Source organism: Myxine glutinosa, chromosome 7, assembly GCF_964187855.1.
Source record: "Myxine glutinosa chromosome 7, kmMyxGlut1.1, whole genome shotgun sequence".
Lineage (NCBI taxonomy): Eukaryota > Metazoa > Chordata > Myxini > Myxiniformes > Myxinidae > Myxine > Myxine glutinosa.
Genome location: NC_136267.1, coordinates 58,790,979 through 58,809,506, shown reverse-complemented (window position 1 = coordinate 58,809,506; position 18,528 = coordinate 58,790,979). Strand labels below are relative to the sequence as shown.

At 47.1% G+C, this 18,528-nt stretch overlaps 1 protein-coding gene across 1 annotated transcript in view; it reads left to right on the top strand.

The window, feature by feature from the left end:
• KCNH6 (potassium voltage-gated channel subfamily H member 6) overlaps positions 1-18,528 on the top strand; it is a 262,729-nt gene that overhangs the window by 220,786 nt on the left and 23,415 nt on the right. The window contains exons 11-12 of the mRNA XM_078782688.1: positions 2,043-2,196; positions 11,372-11,511. Coding sequence (XP_078638814.1) covers positions 2,043-2,196; positions 11,372-11,511 — 294 coding nt within the window. The remainder of the gene's footprint in view (positions 1-2,042; positions 2,197-11,371; positions 11,512-18,528) is intronic.

The window sequence follows — 18,528 nt, the reverse complement described above, 5'->3', positions numbered from 1 at the left end:
AAGGTTTCTGAAGTCTTTCAGGTTTTTAATGGAACCTATCCCATGCATCCATCCATATAACTGTTTCTGAATGTCCCTGTGCCAAAGTTCTGGGAGTAAAGAAGCGTGAAAGTTAAGATTACCTGTCTAAACTGTTATAAGATTACCTGTGACTGTAATGGCAGTTTCAAACAATCGGCAACTTTGCGACGCAAAACGTGTATTCATGTCGTCTGTACATTTTCAAACGTATTATGTGCTGTCGTCCACCTCATACTCCCACAAAGTAAATTCAGACCCCCGCCCCATCCCTTTCCGTTTCTCTTCTTTATGGTCAAGACGTGATATTGTTTTTGTATGAACTCCAGTGGGATGCAAAGTATGAATCCAGTATGAAATTTATTAATTCACAAGTGATAATAAAATAAATCATTGGAATGTGAAACCAAAAGCCATTTCAAGGGATTTCCATGAACTCTTAAGGATTTAGCAACACTTATTATAATCGGAAAAATCAAATATGTCTTTACATTTAATCAAGAGTCCGTGTGACACCTTGTGCCTTGAGAACTACCTCAACTCCATTTGGGATTGGTTTAATTCGTTTATGGATTACGTTTGAGTCAATCTTTTCTCAAGTGTTGTGAGTAACTGAACTCCAGAGCATAGTCAGACTGCTCACATAAATTTAATCTTCCTCTCAAATGTATCCATCTTTCATTTACTCTGTTAAGATAAAGTGTCAGTCAATAATAACCATAATAAATTAAAGAATATGGATACATGTCTTCAATATTGACAGAAATCGTGATTTGAGACAGTTTGGCATTGATTTCAGTAGATTCGTACTTTTGCACCCCACAGTAGTTGTAATGGCGATGAGCGTCCGCTCTCGAGTCTGGAAGGTCGGTGGTTCAAACCCCGTCCGAGTCCATACCAAAGCCTTTTTTTAATGATACGTGCTGCTTTCTTGCTCGACACTCAGCATTTAGAAGGATAGAGGGAAGGCAATGGCAAACCACCTAGTATAGCCCTTGCCAAGAAACTGTTTTAGCATCAAATTATCATCAAAATCATCAAAAAAATCTGGAGTAGAAAAAAAAAAACCACCTTTAGAGGCCATTTTTCCCCGCAAGCAGGGGTTGGCCTTTTTCGGGAACCGTGGTTGTTGTTGTTTTTCGGTCCCCTTTTTGAAGCAATGTTTTACGGCCGGATGCCCTTCCTGACGCCAACCCTTTTTGCCGCCTTTAACGACAAGCAGGGAATTACCAGTGAACTGGTACTCAATTTGCCGACCTCGGAAGAATGACAGGCTGAGTCAACCCCCCTGGCGTTAATTCAGCGATTGACCGGGATTCGAACCCAGGATCCTAGGATCCTAAGCCGGCACCCTAGCCGCTAGCCCAACACCAGGGATTCAGGAAACACCAGGGAGTAGGAAATACAATTAAACGTAGACACAGAAGGAGGACAATTTGTTCAGGATGCTGGCAATAACTCACTTACTCTTCGCGGAAGAATTGTCCGATCTTTACCATCCATCAACTGATGCTAGCAGATGGGATATCCGGCTTAACATCCATCCAAGGGATGGCATATTTTGTGATACAAAAACCTGACTGAGAAACACCACTGGGACAGCTTATAATCGGGTCAGGAATTCTAACCCAGACTAGATAGCTCAGAAGTAAGCGTGCTACCTATGCGCAATCCTGTCGGACTGATTTTATACCAAAAAAACCCAAAACGATTTACTCCATGACAGCCATTGTGTTGCAATTTTAACATGTGATGGCCACGGATGTGATGTACTCAGAAGACTTTCTGAGGATAAATAGTAAGCGAGGCCTAACAGGATTAAAACATCTCAGAAGTAGGTTTTTTATGTACAAGAATATTTTATTTTTACTTGCAAGTCACTCAAAAACTGTTTTCTTGCAAATATATTTATTAAAACAATCGATAAAGATATTCTTAGTTTAATGCATTTTTGCAAAATGTTTCCATGCCATATGAAGCAGGCCTAAGGTAGACATTACTTCTGACAAATGTTTTTGTATCAGAATCAGATGAAGCAGAGGAGGGTCACGCATTTCGCTGCATTGAGCTGGGCACCATGTCTGGTGACCAACGAAGACGAAGAAGGCACCACAGACAATCAACTCGCTTTACAAGGAGACACGACAGCAGTCGAGACAAAGAACAGCCCTCCTTGGAGTGAGTGCTGAAAATCATGTTTGGAATTTGTGGGAAGGACAGAAATACCTCCACATTCATTAAACACTACATTAGGTCTCATCAAACGAGCTTCAAGCACAGTGCGACACCACCTAACATGTCTATTGTGCGACACCACCTAACATGTCTATTGTACGACACCACCTAACATGTCTATTGTGCGCCACCACCTAACATGTCTATTGTGCGACACCACCTAACATGTCTATTGTGCGACACCACCTAACATGTCTATTGTGCGACACCACCTAACATGTCTATTGTGCGACACCACCTAACATGTCTGTTGTATGACACCACCTAACATGTCTATTGTGCGACACCACCTAACATGTATATTGTGTGACACCACCTAACATGTCTATTTTGCAACACCACCTAACATGTCTATTGTGCGACACCACCTAACATGTATATTGTGTGACACCACCTCACATGTCTATTGTGGAACACCACCGAACATGTCTATTGTGTGACACCACCGAACGTGTCTATTGTGGAACACCACCTAACATGTCTGTTGTGGAAAACCACCTAACATGTCCATTGTGCGACACCACCTAATATGTCTATTGTGCGATGCCACCTAACATGTCTATTGTGGAACACCACCGAACACGTCTATTGTGGAACACCACCTAACATGTCTATTGTGTGACACCACCGAACGTGTCTATTGTGGAACACCACCTAACATGCCTATTGTGGAACACCACCTAATATGTCTATTGTGGAACACCACCTAATATGTCTATTGTGCGACACCACCTAATATGTCTATTGTGCGATGCCACCTAACATGTCTATTGTGCGACACCACCGAACATGTCTATTGTGGAACACCCCCAACATGTCCATTGTGGAACACCACCTAACATGCCTATTGTGGAACACCACCTAATATGTCTATTGTGGAACACCACCTAACATGTATATTGTGCAACTCCACCTAACATGCCTATTGTGGAACACCCCCAAACATGTCTATTGTGTGACACCACCGAACATGTCTATTGTGGAACACCACCTAACATGTCTGTTGTGCGACACCACCTAATATGTCTATTGTGCGATGCCACCTAACATGTCTATTGTGGAACACCACCTTACATGTCTATTGTGGAACACCACCTAACATGCCTATTGTGGAACACCACCTAACATGCCTATTGTGGAACACCACCTAACATGCCTATTGTGGAACACCACCGAACATGTCTGTTGTGGAACACCACCTAATATGTCTATTGTGCGATGCCACCTAACATGCCTATTGTGGAACACCCCCAAACATGTCTATTGTGCGACACCACCGAACATGTCTATTGTGGAACACCACCTAACATGTCTATTGTGCGACACCACCTAACATGTCTATTGTGCGACGCCACCGAACATGTCTATTGTGGAACACCACCTAACATGTCTATTGTGCGACACCACATAACATGCCTATTGTGGAACACCACTGAACATGCCTATTGTGCGACACCACATAACATGTCTATTGTGGAACACCACCGAACATGCCTATTGTGGAACACCACATAACATGACTATTGTGGAACACCACCTAACATGTCTATTGTGCGACACCACCTAACATGTCTATTGTGCGACACCACCTAACATGTCTATTGTGCGACACCACCTAATATGTCTATTGTGTGATGCCACCTAACATGTCTATTGTGGAACACCACCTAACATGTCTATTGTGCGAGACCACATAACATGCCTATTGTGGAACACCACCGAACATGCCTATTGTGGAACACCACATAACATGCCTATTGTGGAACACCACCTAACATGTCTATTGTGCGACACCACCTAACATGTCTATTGTGCGACACCACCTAACATGTCTATTGTGCAACACCACATAACATGCCTATTGTGGAACACCACCGAACATGCCTATTGTGGAACACCACATAATATGTCTATTGTGCAACTCCACCTAACATGCCTATTGTGCGACACCACATAATATGTATATTGTGCGACGACGTAACACGAAGGATACATTAAAGAAACTAGAACAGATCTCGTTAGAGCGCATATCCTCCGCCAGGATGAACAGTTTACGTTTTGTATAACACTGATCGGCCGGATCTGGATCCGGACCTTCCAAATCTAATCGGCTTGTTCTAGTAATCTATCCAACTCACCCACCAAGTTTCGTCCAAATCCCTCCACATCTTTTTGAGATATTGTAACGGTTATGTAAATGGCCCCCTGATGAACGAACATGAATGACATGTAAGAGTTCCACATATATCGTTAGTGTATGTGCCTAGATAGACCCCATCGCGTTGTCTGAAGGAAACAGGGTATATGCATTGTGTGGGCTATAGTAGGTCTTCTTCCTCCTCCTCTATACACTTCCTCTTCTTCCTTTATCCTCTTTCATTCATGGCCCATATGCATGGTGGTTGCCATTTCAAGCACCACCCAATACAAATTGGGTTCTCTCTCTCTCCTGTCCTCCTCTCTCCTCTCTCTCTCTCTGTCGCCACCTATCGGCTGTCGGTGCGCTGGGTGCGGTGTCATGGCGTCTGTTCGTGTCTTGGCATTGTTGCTCCGTGCTCGTGGTTTGTATCTTTACCCTCCCCTTACCTTTTCTCACCTTTGTTCCATCTTTTGTGTGTCACCCTTCCACGTTATCATCCCCCCCCCCCCCTCTCTTGAGAGTGAGAAAGTGAGAGAGCACATGTGGTGAGACCGGTAAAGGGTCCCCCTTAGGGCGGTTCCCTCTTCGGGTTTTTTTTCGCCTCGTGTTACAAATCATAATATTTTTTCCGTTTCTTTTTTCGTAAATATTTTTATTTTTCGTTTGTTTACTGGAGCTTTTTGGCTTCATTAACCCTTTATACATTTACCCTTTGTTTAAACGTGCAAACGATGGCGGATAGCTCTCGTTACACGTCTCTTGAAGCGCTAACCCGGAAGCACGGGTTAGTTTGTTCACCTCCGTCAGGAATCGATGTGGAGGCCATTATCCTTGCCGTTGGAGAGTTAATCGGTTTGGATAATGTAAAAGCGGCTTCTCGCATGAATAAACGCGTGGTAATCTTTGTTTCTACAGTGCCCACGGTTGCTCAAATAGTCGAGCACGGGCTCTTCTTTGCTCCCGACGTGTTTGTTCAGGTATGTCCACTCGACACGCCGGCAGTTCGGGTTTCTCTCTCTAACGCTCCTCCGTTCCTTAAGAACAAAGACCTGGTTACTGAACTAAACAAACTTGGTTCTGTCGTCTCTTCAGTTACAATGGTTCCTGTACGAGGAAAAAATAACCGTTTAAAACACGTCATGTCCTTTCGTCGTTTTGTTTATATGATCTTACCGCGTGGTGTAACCTCTTTAAATGCGGTATTGCCCTTCAAGGTCGAAGGTCACACTTATCGGGTCTTTGTCTCCACAGAGTCTCTAGTTTGTTTTGAGTGTGGTCAATATGGTCATTTAAAGGACTCGTGCCCGAAAAAGTCCACAGATAGAGTCACTAGCCTGAATGGTGATGAACAGCAGGGCTATACTGAGATCGTTGTCGATGATGTAAACAATATGGGTGGTGCTGATGCAAACCCCATTGTGGACAAACAGAGAACCAGGAAAAGAACCCTCCCACCTTCTAGCGACCTCACCGAGCCTGATAATAAGGTCTTGGCCGGTCCTCCAACTTTCGCTCAAGTGGTTAGTGAAGGTTATGGTGGAGCGCGACCTCCTCCTCAGCAGTTTCCTCCAGTTGAGGAAATTCCTCAACCTCCCCCACCTTCAGAATACTCTGAGGGTAATGTGATAAATGCTGAAAATGTATGTGTTGGCCAGACAGCACCTGAGTCTCTCCAGTGTTCTGAGGGTAAACCTCCATGTGAGGTTGAGCCTCCATGTGTGTCCCTTGCTGAAGCTTGTGTTGATTGTGCCTCCTCTCCCTCTGTGGGGAGTGGTGAGTGTGTAGGAACTAGTGATCCGTCTGTGATTGAATCCTCCATTGAGGCAGCTGAGCCTTGTCAAGCTCATGGTCAGCAGGGTGATAGTGCTGAAGTCTCAGATTTTCGTGTCGATGAGCCCATTGCCTAGGCAATGGACTCTTAATGCAATGATTGTGACTCTGATGGGGGTTCTTCCGTTGCCTCACTGAGTGATGGTGAGGCCGACTTCTCATCGGAGCATGTCTCTGGAGGCTCTGTCCCTCCTGCTGAAATCGTGGATTTCCTACAAAAAACTTACCGTAAAAAGTGCGTGAAAATCTGCGATTTCTTCGTTGATACTCACGCCTTCATTAGTGAGGCTCAGGAAGTTGTACAACAATCTGCGGCCCTTCATATTTCTGATCAATCACTGAAAAGACTGAAGAGGTACCTTGTCACAGCAAGGAAAGAATTAAACCTGTAATGGCTGTGTTGCTGCCTATGTTTCTATGAACATAGCAAGCTTGAACATTAATGGTGGGCGCAGTCAGCTGCGTCGGTCCCAAACTGTGCAATTAGCCAGGAGGGAAAAGATTGATGTACTTTTATTGCAAGAAACTCGTGCCACTGCAGACTGCATGGCTGATTGGCAGCAACAGCTGATTGGCACTTGGTTTTTTAGTAATACAGATTCTGTGAGTGCGGGTATTGCTTTTTTTGTCAGTTCACGTTTGTCTGTCTCCCCCCCCCCCCCCCCCCCCATCTTTAAGGAAATCGTACCAGGCTATCTAGCCTCTGTAGAGCTTGAATACAATCAGCAACGATTTATGTTTGTTAACATCTATGCTCCAAGCGATAGCACAGATAGAGGAACTTTTTTTAATCAGTCCTTTAATTTCCTGAGACACCTCTCTTCTGATACGTTGTTGTGCTTAGGGGGTGACTTTAACTGTACTTTAAACCCAACTTTAGATAGGAACAGTGCAGAGCCGCATCCAGCTTCAAGTAGGCCTCTTTCCAGTATAATTTCACGGCATGACTTCAACGATGTATGGCGGCAACAACACCCAAACCTGCAGCAATTTAGCTGGTGTCGGGTTTTACTAAATCATCTTTCACTTGCTCGTTTTGATAAATTATATATTCCTAACTCTGCTGTCAACCTTGTGACATATACGGCTATTGTCCCTTCAGGCTTCTCTGATCATTCTTTGGTAAAACTGTGCTTTTCTTTTCCTCGTTTCAAACGCCGCACCCTGTATTGGTCCTTTAACACCTCACTTCTGAGCGATCCTTTCTTTAAATCATCCTTTGTGGTTTTTTGGGACAAGGTTGTGGATTTCCAACATCGTTTCCTAAATCTCTGTCAGTGGTGGGACTATGCTAAAGCGCAGATCCGTGTTTTCTGTCAGCAATACAAAACCAATTGCTCTCAAAGTAAACAATTATGTATTGATGCCTTGAAACAAGAAATTCTACGATTGCAGGAAGGTGCTGAGGTCCTCAGTGATGAAAGACGGTGTCAACTCCTCTTTGAAAAACAAACTCTGCTTAAGGAATTAATTCAAGAAAATGGTATTGGTGCCTTAGTCAGGCTGAGAGTGAATGGTTTACTGTCGTCAAGACACATGTTGTAAAGATTTCTTTAAGTTTGAGAAGACTAGGAAGGCGAGCCAGCAAATGCTTAGTCTTCGGGCTAGTGATGGGCATATTCTTAGTGATAATACGGAGATTGTTCATTTTGTTCGGTCTTATTTTGATAATGTGTTTTCCTTTAAGCCCAATGATGTGCCTGCAATGCAGAATATTACGACCAATTTACCGCAGATAGATGAGCATCAACGGCATGTCTTGGATGAGAACATTACTCTCGGTGAACTTAAAACTGCGCTCGATGGCCTTGCTGATCATAAGGCTCCTGGTTTTGATGGGCTACCAGCTGAATTTTATAAAACCTTTTGGGACATGCTTGGTCCTGCTTTGCATTCAGTGTTTTTATTCAGTCTGCGTGAGGGATTGTTACCCCTTAGTTGTCGGCGTGCAGTTGTTTGCCTTATCCCTAAGAAAAACGACCTGCAATTGATACAGAACTGGCGTCCAATCTCTCTTCTCTGCACAGATTACAAGATTTTTTCCAAAACGCTAGCTAACCGTGTAAAGACTGTTCTAAGCACAGTTATACATCAGGATCAATCGTACTGTTTTATGCACAGATCTATGCACGATAACATTTTTTTGGTACGAGACCTGTGGGATGTGTGTGCATTTCAACAACAACATACCGGTCTCTTTTTTATTGACCAAGAAAAGGCTTTCGACTCTGTTAATCATGAGTATTTGTTTCACATTTTAAAGCAATTTGGTTTTGGGGCATCCTTTATTTCATATGTATCCTTATTGTATAATCACATTTTTAGCTTGATCAAAATCAATGATGGTCTCTGTTCACCTTTGCGGATTGGGAGGGGAATTCGGCAAGGCTGTCCCTTATCTGGAATCTTGTACTCTCTTTGCATTGAGCCCCTTTTGATTCGTTTACGATCTTCTCTTCTGGGATTTTCAGTGACTCCATCAGAAAATCCCGTTATCATTTCGGCCCATGCTGATGATGTATGTGTTGCTGTTCGCAGCAGTAATGACATTGCTCTGCTATTTGAGTGCCTACGGGTATACTTCCAAGCATGTACAACGCAAATTAATTGGTCGAAATGCAAAGCAGTTTGGGTGGGCGGTACGCCACCTTCTGCCCTTCCAATTCTCCCTATGAATTTGACATGGGAAAAAGAAGGTGTGAAATACCTCGGTGTTTACCTTGGAACCCCAGGCTTTGTCAAAAGGAATTGGGATGGTTTGCTCCACAAAATCAGCAACAAATTAAACAGATGGAGAGGAATTTTGTCGACCTTGTCTTTCCGAGGTCGTGCCCTGGTCATTAACAACCTGGTGGCCCCTCTCTTATGGCATAAAATGATTGCATTGCAGCCACCTGCAACGTTGGTGTCGTCAATCCAAAAATGTTTACTTGACTTCTTTTGGGATGGCAAACACTGGCTAAAGCCAGAGACTATTTGCCTCCCACTGGCAGAAGGAGGTCATGGGCTTGTGGACATTCTTTGTCGGGTGATGGCCTTCCGAGTCTCCACAGCTCGTCGTTTTATATTTCTGGAGGCCTTGTCCTGGAAATCGACTGCAAACTGTATACTAAAACAAGCCGGCATGCTTGGGTACAATTGTGAACTCTTCTTCATGGAGCTGCAACATGTCGATGCTTCACTGCTCCCTGACTTTTACCAAGATGTCTTGAATGTCTGGCGGTCCATTTCAATAACTCGCCAAATGGGGACATACAGCAGTGAAAGGTTCCTCCGGGAACCCCTTTTCTATAATGCCCTCTTTCCTGCTATTCCTCGCTCACGTGCCTTTGTGCAACGTTTTGTGAGTGCTGGCGTGAAAACGACTCGGGACCTTCGTGACTGTAACAGGAACAGTTGGTTCTCCGCAGGACATCTTCAAGTAAGAACTGGCATCAGATCTTTGAGGAGCGTAGCCAAGGTCCTACAGGAAATCCTGTGTGTTTTTAGGCATCTGGGCCTGAGCTCAACCGCCAACAATGGTGACCACCATACACCACCACAGATCTGTGCTAGCTCTAGCCTGCCAGCTGATAGCGCCACAACATCTATCTTGCTATCCTCATCGCCACTTTCCAGCAAGGATAAAAAGAGACTGTATCGTTTGTGTATCTCAGTTCGGTTTCCCTCGTTACAGCCTCTTTCTTTTGGGGCTCGATGGAAAGAGAAACTGCCTTCTGGGTCTCCCTCCCATCCGCAATGGTCTGCAATGTATGTTTCACCGATTGTTAAAAGGACTGGTGATATTGCTTGGAGACTCGCCCATATGGTGTTGCTCTCCAATGTTTTATTACATCGTTTTAATGAGGATAATTCAGTGGAATGCCCCTTTTGTATGATTTCTGAAGACCTTTTCCATGCTTACGTAGATTGTGCAAGACTTTCTCCCTTCTTTGGTTTTTTATCAACTTTTTTTAATCGTATGAACTTTTATTTTTCTACACGTGTTTTTATCTTTGGAACACCACTTAGTTATAAAAAACGCTCTGAGACTGCTCTTGCTAATTTCTTAATTTCTATTGGAAAATTAGCAATCTACAAAACAAGAAAAGCAAAGCTCCTGGCAAATGCTGATATTTTATGTGATGTGGTAATTGTGTTTAAGGCTCTAGTCATGGCAAGGTTACGCTTGGAATTTTCTTTATGCCAAATGAAAGATGATTTACAAACCTTTGTGGAAAAATGGTGTGCAAAGGGTGGGTTTTGTAAACTTGATCATGGTTTGTTAAGTTTTTTATTTTAGTGCTTGGTGTTTTTATTGTTGTTGTTTGGCTGCACATGTTTTGAATTGTGGTGACTTTATTATTTGCATGACTTGTATGGTTTTCTTACCTTTATAATAAAAGAGCTTCAAAAGTCAAAGTCTCTCTCTCTCTCTCTCTCTCTCTGTCTGTCTGTCTGTCTGTCTGTCCTGTCTGTCTGTCTGTCTCTCTCTCTGTCTGTCTGTCTCTCTGTCTGTCTCTCTGTCTCTCTGTCTGTCTCTGTTTGTCTGTCTCTCTGTCTCTCTCTCTGTCTGTCTGTCTCTCTGTCTGTCTCTGTCTGTCTGTCTGTCTCTGTCTGTCTGTCTGTCTCTCTGTCTGTCTGTCTCTCTGTCTGTCTGTCTGTCTGTCTCTCTGTCTGTCTGTCTCTCTGTCTGTCTGTCTCTGTCTGTCTGTCTCTCTGTCTGTCTGTCTGTCTCTCTGTCTGTCTCTCTGTCTCTCTGTCTGTCTCTCATTATCATTTAATATGCAAGTATATATTGGGTACAACCTGCTATTCATAAATTAACTTTCTTTATTTTATTAACTCTCTTGTACAGCACCATATACAACCACATTCATAAATATAGCACCACACAACCACATTATAAGACGTACAGCACCACACACAACCTGCTGCAAACACGCTGGGGGGGAAAGACCGCTGGGTGGGAAAACCCGTTAAGAAAGAAGCAGACTCGACTTGGGGGAGGACTCCAACTCGAAGATGATTGACAGCAAAAGGAGGCGTGGCTGGTGAGCTCACAAATATGAACGCACTGTCGCGCATTAACGGACAAGCCACGACCTTCGCTCCCGGGAACTCCACCTCCTAATAACTTTGATCCCCCAAGTCTATGCCCTACTCAAGCTGCTTAAAAGGTGGAACACCATTCGGATCGTTGTTGAAACGGGCTGGGGACCCAGAGACAACTTGCCTGCCTGCTCGTGCCATCAAAGAGGGGCCACCCTTGCAGTCTGCATTGGAGACAGGACGTGCTGTACCAGATGGCACTGGGAGAACAGTGCAACAATTGTTCGAGCACGAGGCAGAGGCGCTAGAGCAAACAAGCTGAGGGGAGATAGCTCCACACTGACGTACGATTCTTTCTCTTGCTATCCCCACAATAATTTATAATTTGTCTCCCTTGACTCAGAAAGAGCACCAGCAATTATAAAGAGCTGTCGGTGGCTTGCCTCTTAACCCCTCCGGGTGAGGCCTTACGTACGCACCTCACATTTTCCCTCTAAGTATATGCATACATCGCCCTTATTGTGTCACTTGCATTCATACCCTCCAGCTTTCCTTACCCCTCCTTATTCCTCATTTGTTTTCCGTTTCAAGATTGGCACCAGTCCGTCGATGTGTGAGTCAAAGGCCAAAATAACGCCTTGCTCTACTTCTATCTTATTCCCTTCCTATCTATGTTTTCTTGTTATGATTCTGCATGTGTAGCTAACTAAGGTAAGACTGTAGAAGAGGAATAAGCACTAAGGGTTAAAATCCACTCTTTTGTGCCTTTTCTTAATTGTTTGCTGTATATATGTGCCTTTCATGATTGATTGCTCTGTTTGTAAATATGTGTTCACTCTATTCATTTGGTAAAAGGTTTGTTTCCATACGGTCAGTTTCGTCTCATTCTCTCTATTGGCTCGATTTCGTGTGTAAGATTAGATGGGAAATTCTGCCCCACCAATTGGCTCCGTAAATTGGCCAGTGCATTCTTAACGGTTCCGCGCAGCCCTACATAATAAATAGACGAGTGCACACTGAGGGTACGTGCCCTAATTGGCATCCATCATCAACCTACCAGAAAGGTAAGGCGTTATAAAAGAGTGAGGATCCTGCCAGGCTTGGTGGTATCGATCCGTGTCTGTTGTTTTCCAACCCGACCGGCTTATTCATGGCACTGTAGCCTGCAGAACCGTAGTTCGGGAGTCTGAGAAGTCCCCCTTGTGGTGAACGCCAAACCCTGGTTCCGTAATAATATCATGCTTTGCAGTATATTGTTTTTGACCCTATCTCTCAATGGTGACCCCGGTGTGTACCCCGGTTTAGAATAGGTACACCGTATCCCTGCATGCCGTAAGAGGCGACTAAAAGGGTTGGCGTCAGGAAGGGCATCCGGCCATAAAAAAACATTGCCTCAAAAAGAGAACCATGACAATTACAACTACATATGGGCAGGGTACAGCCTGAAGTACCCCATGGGGGACCCCACTCCCTCTCGTCAAAACTCAAGGTGGGGAACCCGATCGAAGCAAGGGTGGAAATCACTCCATTTATGACGACGAAACGTCTGGCGTCTGAAGCCCGACGTGGAGATCGGTTTCTGAGGTTTAGGACATGGAATGTAGGGACAATGACAGGGAGATCAGGAGAAGTGGTGGAAGTATTGGTCAGAAGAAGAGTGGACATATGTTGTGTGCAGGAGAGGAGATGGAAGGGAAGTGGTGTGAGAATGGTGAAGGGTAGGCAGGGACAGAAATGCAAGGGTGCCCAGAAGGCATGAATGGTGTTGGTGTCCTGTTTTCTGAGGGGTTTGTAGACAGTGTGGTGAGTGTGACTAGAGTGAGTGAAAGGTTGATGATGGTGAAAATGATGATTGGAAAGCTCTTGGTGAACGTCATCTCGGGATATGCTCCGCAGGTTGGTCGGAGCGATGAAGAGAAGGACAAGTTCTGGTGTGCAATAGAGAAGCTGATGGAAAACGTGAAACATGAGGAAGTTGTTGTGGGAGGAGGAGACCTAAATGGACATGTGGGAAGGAGTATGGACGGTTTTGAGGGAGTTCATGGGGGTTACGGATATGGTGTGAGAAATGGAGAAGGTGAAAGGATTTTGGAGTTTGCTGATGGAGCTGATTTGTTGATTTGTAATACTGAGTTCCAGAAAGAGGATAATAAGCTTGTTAGATACACATCAGGTGGGTCGACGACAACCGTTGACTACCTGCTGGTGTGCAGGTGAGATAGGGCGCACCTCCGGGACACAAAGGTGATCCCCGGGGAGGAGGCTGTTTCACAGCACCACTTGGTTGTTTGCGACATAAGGGTGAAAGGTGCGAGGAGAGCTCGGCAGGTGAAGTACCAACCGAGAATGAAGGTGTGGAGGTTGGAAGAGGTGACAGTGAGGAAGGCATTAAAAGAGAGGCTGAGTAAGGCAGAGGATTATGTGGTTGAGCTTGAAAGTGGTTGGATGTCAATGAAAGATAGTCTGTTGGGAGCTGTTGGTGAGGTATGTGGATGGAAAAAAGGACCACTGAGGCACTCGGAAACATGGTAGTGGGATGATGAAGTTGGAAAGAAGATTGACGAGAAGAGTAAGAAGTACAAGGAGTGGCAGAAGGCAAAGGGTATGGTGGCAGAAAAGGCAGAGCATGAAAGTTATAAGGCAGCCAAGAAGTCTGCAAAGAAAGAGGTAGCAAAGGCGGAGGAGGCATGTAGGAAAATGTTCGGAGAACGCTTGGATTTGGAAGAGGGTCAGAGAGCGGTATTCAGGATTGCAAAGCAGATAGCGAAAGAGAGGTGTGATGTGATGGGAGTGAGTTGCTTGAAGGATGAAGTGGGACAAATCGTTGTGGACCCACATGGAATTAAAGGAAGATGGAAGAGATATATGGAAATACTGTTGAATGCTGACAATGAATGGGATGGCAACATAGAGAATAACCCAGTTTTAGGACCGGCAGAGAAGATAACCGAGAAGGAAGTTGAGGAAGCGATAAAAGCAATGAAGAGTAGAAAAGCGGGAGGGCCGACGGGAGTTGTGGGAGATATGTTGAAGTCAGCGGGAAATTGGGGTGCGAAGAGAATGACAGAAATCTGCAATCTGGTGGTGAAAGAAGGACGCATTCCAGTGGATTGGGAACTGAGTACCCTCGTCCCACTATAGAAGGGGAAAGGTGACCCTCTGGACTGTAGCTCGTATCGAGCGATAAAGTTATTGGAGCATGGAATGAAGGTATTGGAAAGGGTGTTGGAGAGGAGGATAAGGAAGAAAGTGAAGATTGATGAAATGCAGTTTGGATTTATGCCAGGAAGAGGAATGACAGATGCGCTTTTTATTGTGAGGCAGTTGCAGGAGAAGTACATGGAGAAGAGGAAGAAGTTGTTTCTTGGGTTTGTTGATCTGGAGAAAGCATTCGATAGGGTTCCACGTGAAGTAGTGACATGGGCATTGACGAAGTTAGAAGTGGAGGAATGGTTGATCAGAGTGGTGATGGCAATGTACAAAAGAGCGCGCACAGCTGTAAGGACGAAGGACGGGAACAGTGGTTGAGTTTGAGGTGAAGGTGGGAGTGCATCAGGGGTCGGTACTAAGTCTACTACTATTTGTAGCTGTGATGGAGGTGCTGGCTCAGAACATAAAGGAGGGTTTACCGTGGGAGTTGTTGTATGCAGATGATCTGGTGTTGATTGCAGAAAGTATGGATGAACTGAAGGAGAAGATGAACAAGTGGACGGAATGTATGGAGACAAAAGGTCTGAAGGTGAATATCGGAAAAACAAAGATGATGGCAAGTGGTAAAGCATGTGGTGAGGTGGAAAGAACTGGGAAGTGGCCGTGTGCTGTGTGCAGGAAGGGTGTCTGAGTGAATTCCATTCAATGTACAATGTGCGCTGAGTGGGTTCATCAAAAATGTAGTGGTTTGAGAGGGTCATTAACCAGTGTGGCAGCTACATTCGAGTGTAAGGTGTGCACAAAGGGAGCTGCAGATGGAGGAAATGTTGAGTTGGATCTTGGAGATGGCGTGAAGCTGGATGGTGTGAAAACATTTTGTTACCTAGGAGACATGCTGAATGGAGAAGGTGGATCAGACTCGGCAACGGTTGCGAGAGTGCGATGTGCATGGAAGAAGTTTCGGGAACTGAGTGGCGTGATGACGAGGAGGGGAGTGTCGTTGAAGCTGAAGGGAAAGGTGTATGCTGCATGTGTGAGAAGTGTTATGATTTATGGGAGCGAGACATGGGTAATCAACGTAGAGCAGCAACGAAGGCTGGAAAGGGTGGAAATGCGAATGGTTTGGTGGATGTGCGGAGTATCGTTGAGAGAGAGGAAGACAAATGATGAATTGCGAAAGATGATGGGAATACAGCCTGTGATTGATGCTGTGAAGAGGAACAGGTTGAGATGGTTTGGTCATGTGTTGAGGAAGGATGAAAGTGACTGGTTGAGAAGAGTGATGGAAATGAATGCAGAAGGAAGTAGAGGACGGGGAAGACCGAGAAAGACTTGGCTAAAGATGGTCGAAGAAGAAATGCGGGCAAGGGGGTTAACAAGGGGAGATGCAGAAAATAGGGCAAAATGGAGAAGATTGTCATGGGGACCGCAAGGCTAACCCCCACTCTTGCAGGGAAAATGGCCTTAAAATGCCTGTTGTTGTTGTTGTTGTCTCAATGGTGAAGAATCACTTTAGAAAAATTAAAAAACTCTCGGATCCGTATTCAAATCTTCACCAATATCAAATTGATTCGTCGTTGTCATACACCCAACCTGTCCACCGGGTTTCATCCGAATCAATCAATAATCTTTTTAAAGATACCTTGCCACATATTGTTTTTGGCCCTGTCTCTCAATGGTGAAGAATCACGTAAAAAATTATAGTATCCATATCCAGATCTTCACCAAAATCTGATCATTTTATCCTTGTCACACACCCAACCTGTCCACCAAATGTCGTCCAAATCCATCCACAAACTTTTGAAATATCCTCTTCACAGACACATAGACAAACAGACCAACAGACAGGAGACAGAAGTAAACACATAAAATCCGCCCACCTTCAGGTGCGGTGGTAATAACTGCATCTGCATAGCCCATGTCATCAGTATCATCAGACTGGATTGACCAATCAAAATAAGGTAAACACAAATTAAACCTCAATTAAATAATTAAGGAATTGGGCTTGTGACTGTTCGGGTTTGATGATTTTGGGGAGGGGATGAAGCATGTATGACGGTGGATCAAATTTGACTTGGACTTTTGTTTATACAGTACTCATAACTAAGCTTGTATGTGCATTACAGAAATGATACTTGCCTTAGTTTTTTAAAGCTATTCTCTAGATTTGGACACACCTGTCCCATCAGAGTGGAAACTTTTGTATGCATTCAATGTATTAAAGCGCGGCGTTACGCGCGCTGCTTGTGAGCAAGGAGGAAGCGGACAAGCGGTAACATATAAACGTCTTTATTGTAAGACTACACTGTAACACTAAACTCCTCCAGTCCTCCGGGCTGGTCGCCCGGGGTATATCATGAGGCCACGCCTACCCCTCGGGCGTGGCCACCGCCCACTCGGTGCGTGGAATGATGTCACCACGCCAGTGGGCTTTTGTGTCCGCCACACGCGCCCCCCCAGAATTCCCGCGCACCTGGAGGGCCAGTTTGCGGGGCAGACGAATGACCCGGCCGAAGCGCCCCCTGGCGATCGGCGGCGTCCGGGGTGCAGGGATACCAGGTGGGATGCCCCTGGCTGCCCCTGGGATGGGTGCAGGACCGGGGGGCGCCGTGGCGGCGGGGCTGGGCGGTGCCGGGGGTCCGCCCGCAGGAGGGCGGCCCCGACGTGGGGGTCGGGCCACTGGCGGTGGATGGTCCACATCGAGGTGGGCCGGCTTGAGGCGGTCTACCGAAACGCGGTCAGGAGTACCGCCGATGTCCAGGGTGAAGTGCTTCGCCCCGGTCTCCAGCACGCGGAAAGGCCCGTCGTACGGGGGCCGCAGTGGTGTCCGATGGGCATCGTGGCGGACGAAGACGTACTCCGCCGTGCGAAGCTCCGGGGCGACGTGCGTCGGTGGGTGCCCGTGGCATGCCGTTGGCACCGGGGCGAACCTCTGGGCGGTCTCTTGCAGAGCGGAGCGCTGCTGTGCCGCGGACCATGGTGCCGTGGAGTCGGGGAGGAACTCGCCCGGCACCCGCAGCGGTTGCCCGAAGACCAACTCCGCCGCGGATGCGCGCAGGTCCTCCTTGGGTGCCGTCCGGAGGCCCAGCAGGACCCAGGGGAGCCTGTCGACCCAGCCGCCGTCGCGGAGGGTGGCCCGGAGCGCGGCCTTCAATGAGCGGTGAAATCGCTCACACAGGCCGTTAGCCTGGGGGTGGTAGGCCGTGGTTCGGTGCAGCCGGACCCCGAGCCCCTGCGCAACCGCCCCCCAGAGCTCCGAGGTGAACTGGGGGCCGCGGTCGGATGAGATGTCTGAGGGGGCGCCGAACCGGGCGACCCAGGTGGCGATGAAAGCCTGCGCGACATCGGCCGCCGTTGTCGACGCCAAGGGCACGGCCTCCGGCCACCGGGTGGTGCGGTCCACCATGGTGAGGACGTAGGTGAAACCCCGCGAGGGGGGCAGAGGTCCCACCAGGTCCACGTGGACGTGGTCAAACCGGCGTTCCGGCACCGTGAACGGGGCCAACGGGGCCTGGGTGTGCCGGTGCACCTTGGCGCGCTGGCACGCGAGGCACGTCCTGGCCCAGCCGCGGACGGCCTTCCGGAGGCCATGCCAGACGAACTTGTCGGCGATCAGCCTTTGGGAGGCCCTCGCGCCCGGGTGGGACAGGCCGTGGATGGCGTCAAACACCTGGCGCTGCCAGCCCGCGGGCACAATGGGGCGAGGACGCCCGAGGGAGACGTCGCACAAGAGAGCCGCGCCCGCGCCGTCGAACGGCACCTCGGTGACGCGGAGGCCCGTGACGGCGGTCCGCAAGGCCTGGACGTCGGGGTCAGCGGCCTGGTCCGCTGCCATCCGGGCATAGTCGATGCCGAGGTGGACTGCGTGGGCGACGGCCCGGGAAAGGCAATCCGCCACCGGGTTGTCCTTCCCCGCGACGTGCTGGATGTCCGTCGTGTACTCGGACACGGCCGAGAGGTGACGCTGCTGCCGGGCCGACCACGGCTCGGTGACCTTGCCCATCGCGAAGATCAGCGGCTTGTGGTCGACGAAGGCAGTGAACGCCCGGCCCTCGAGCAGATGGCGGAAGTGCCTGACCGCCAAGTGAAGTCCGAGCAACTCGCGGTCGAAGGTACTGTAACGG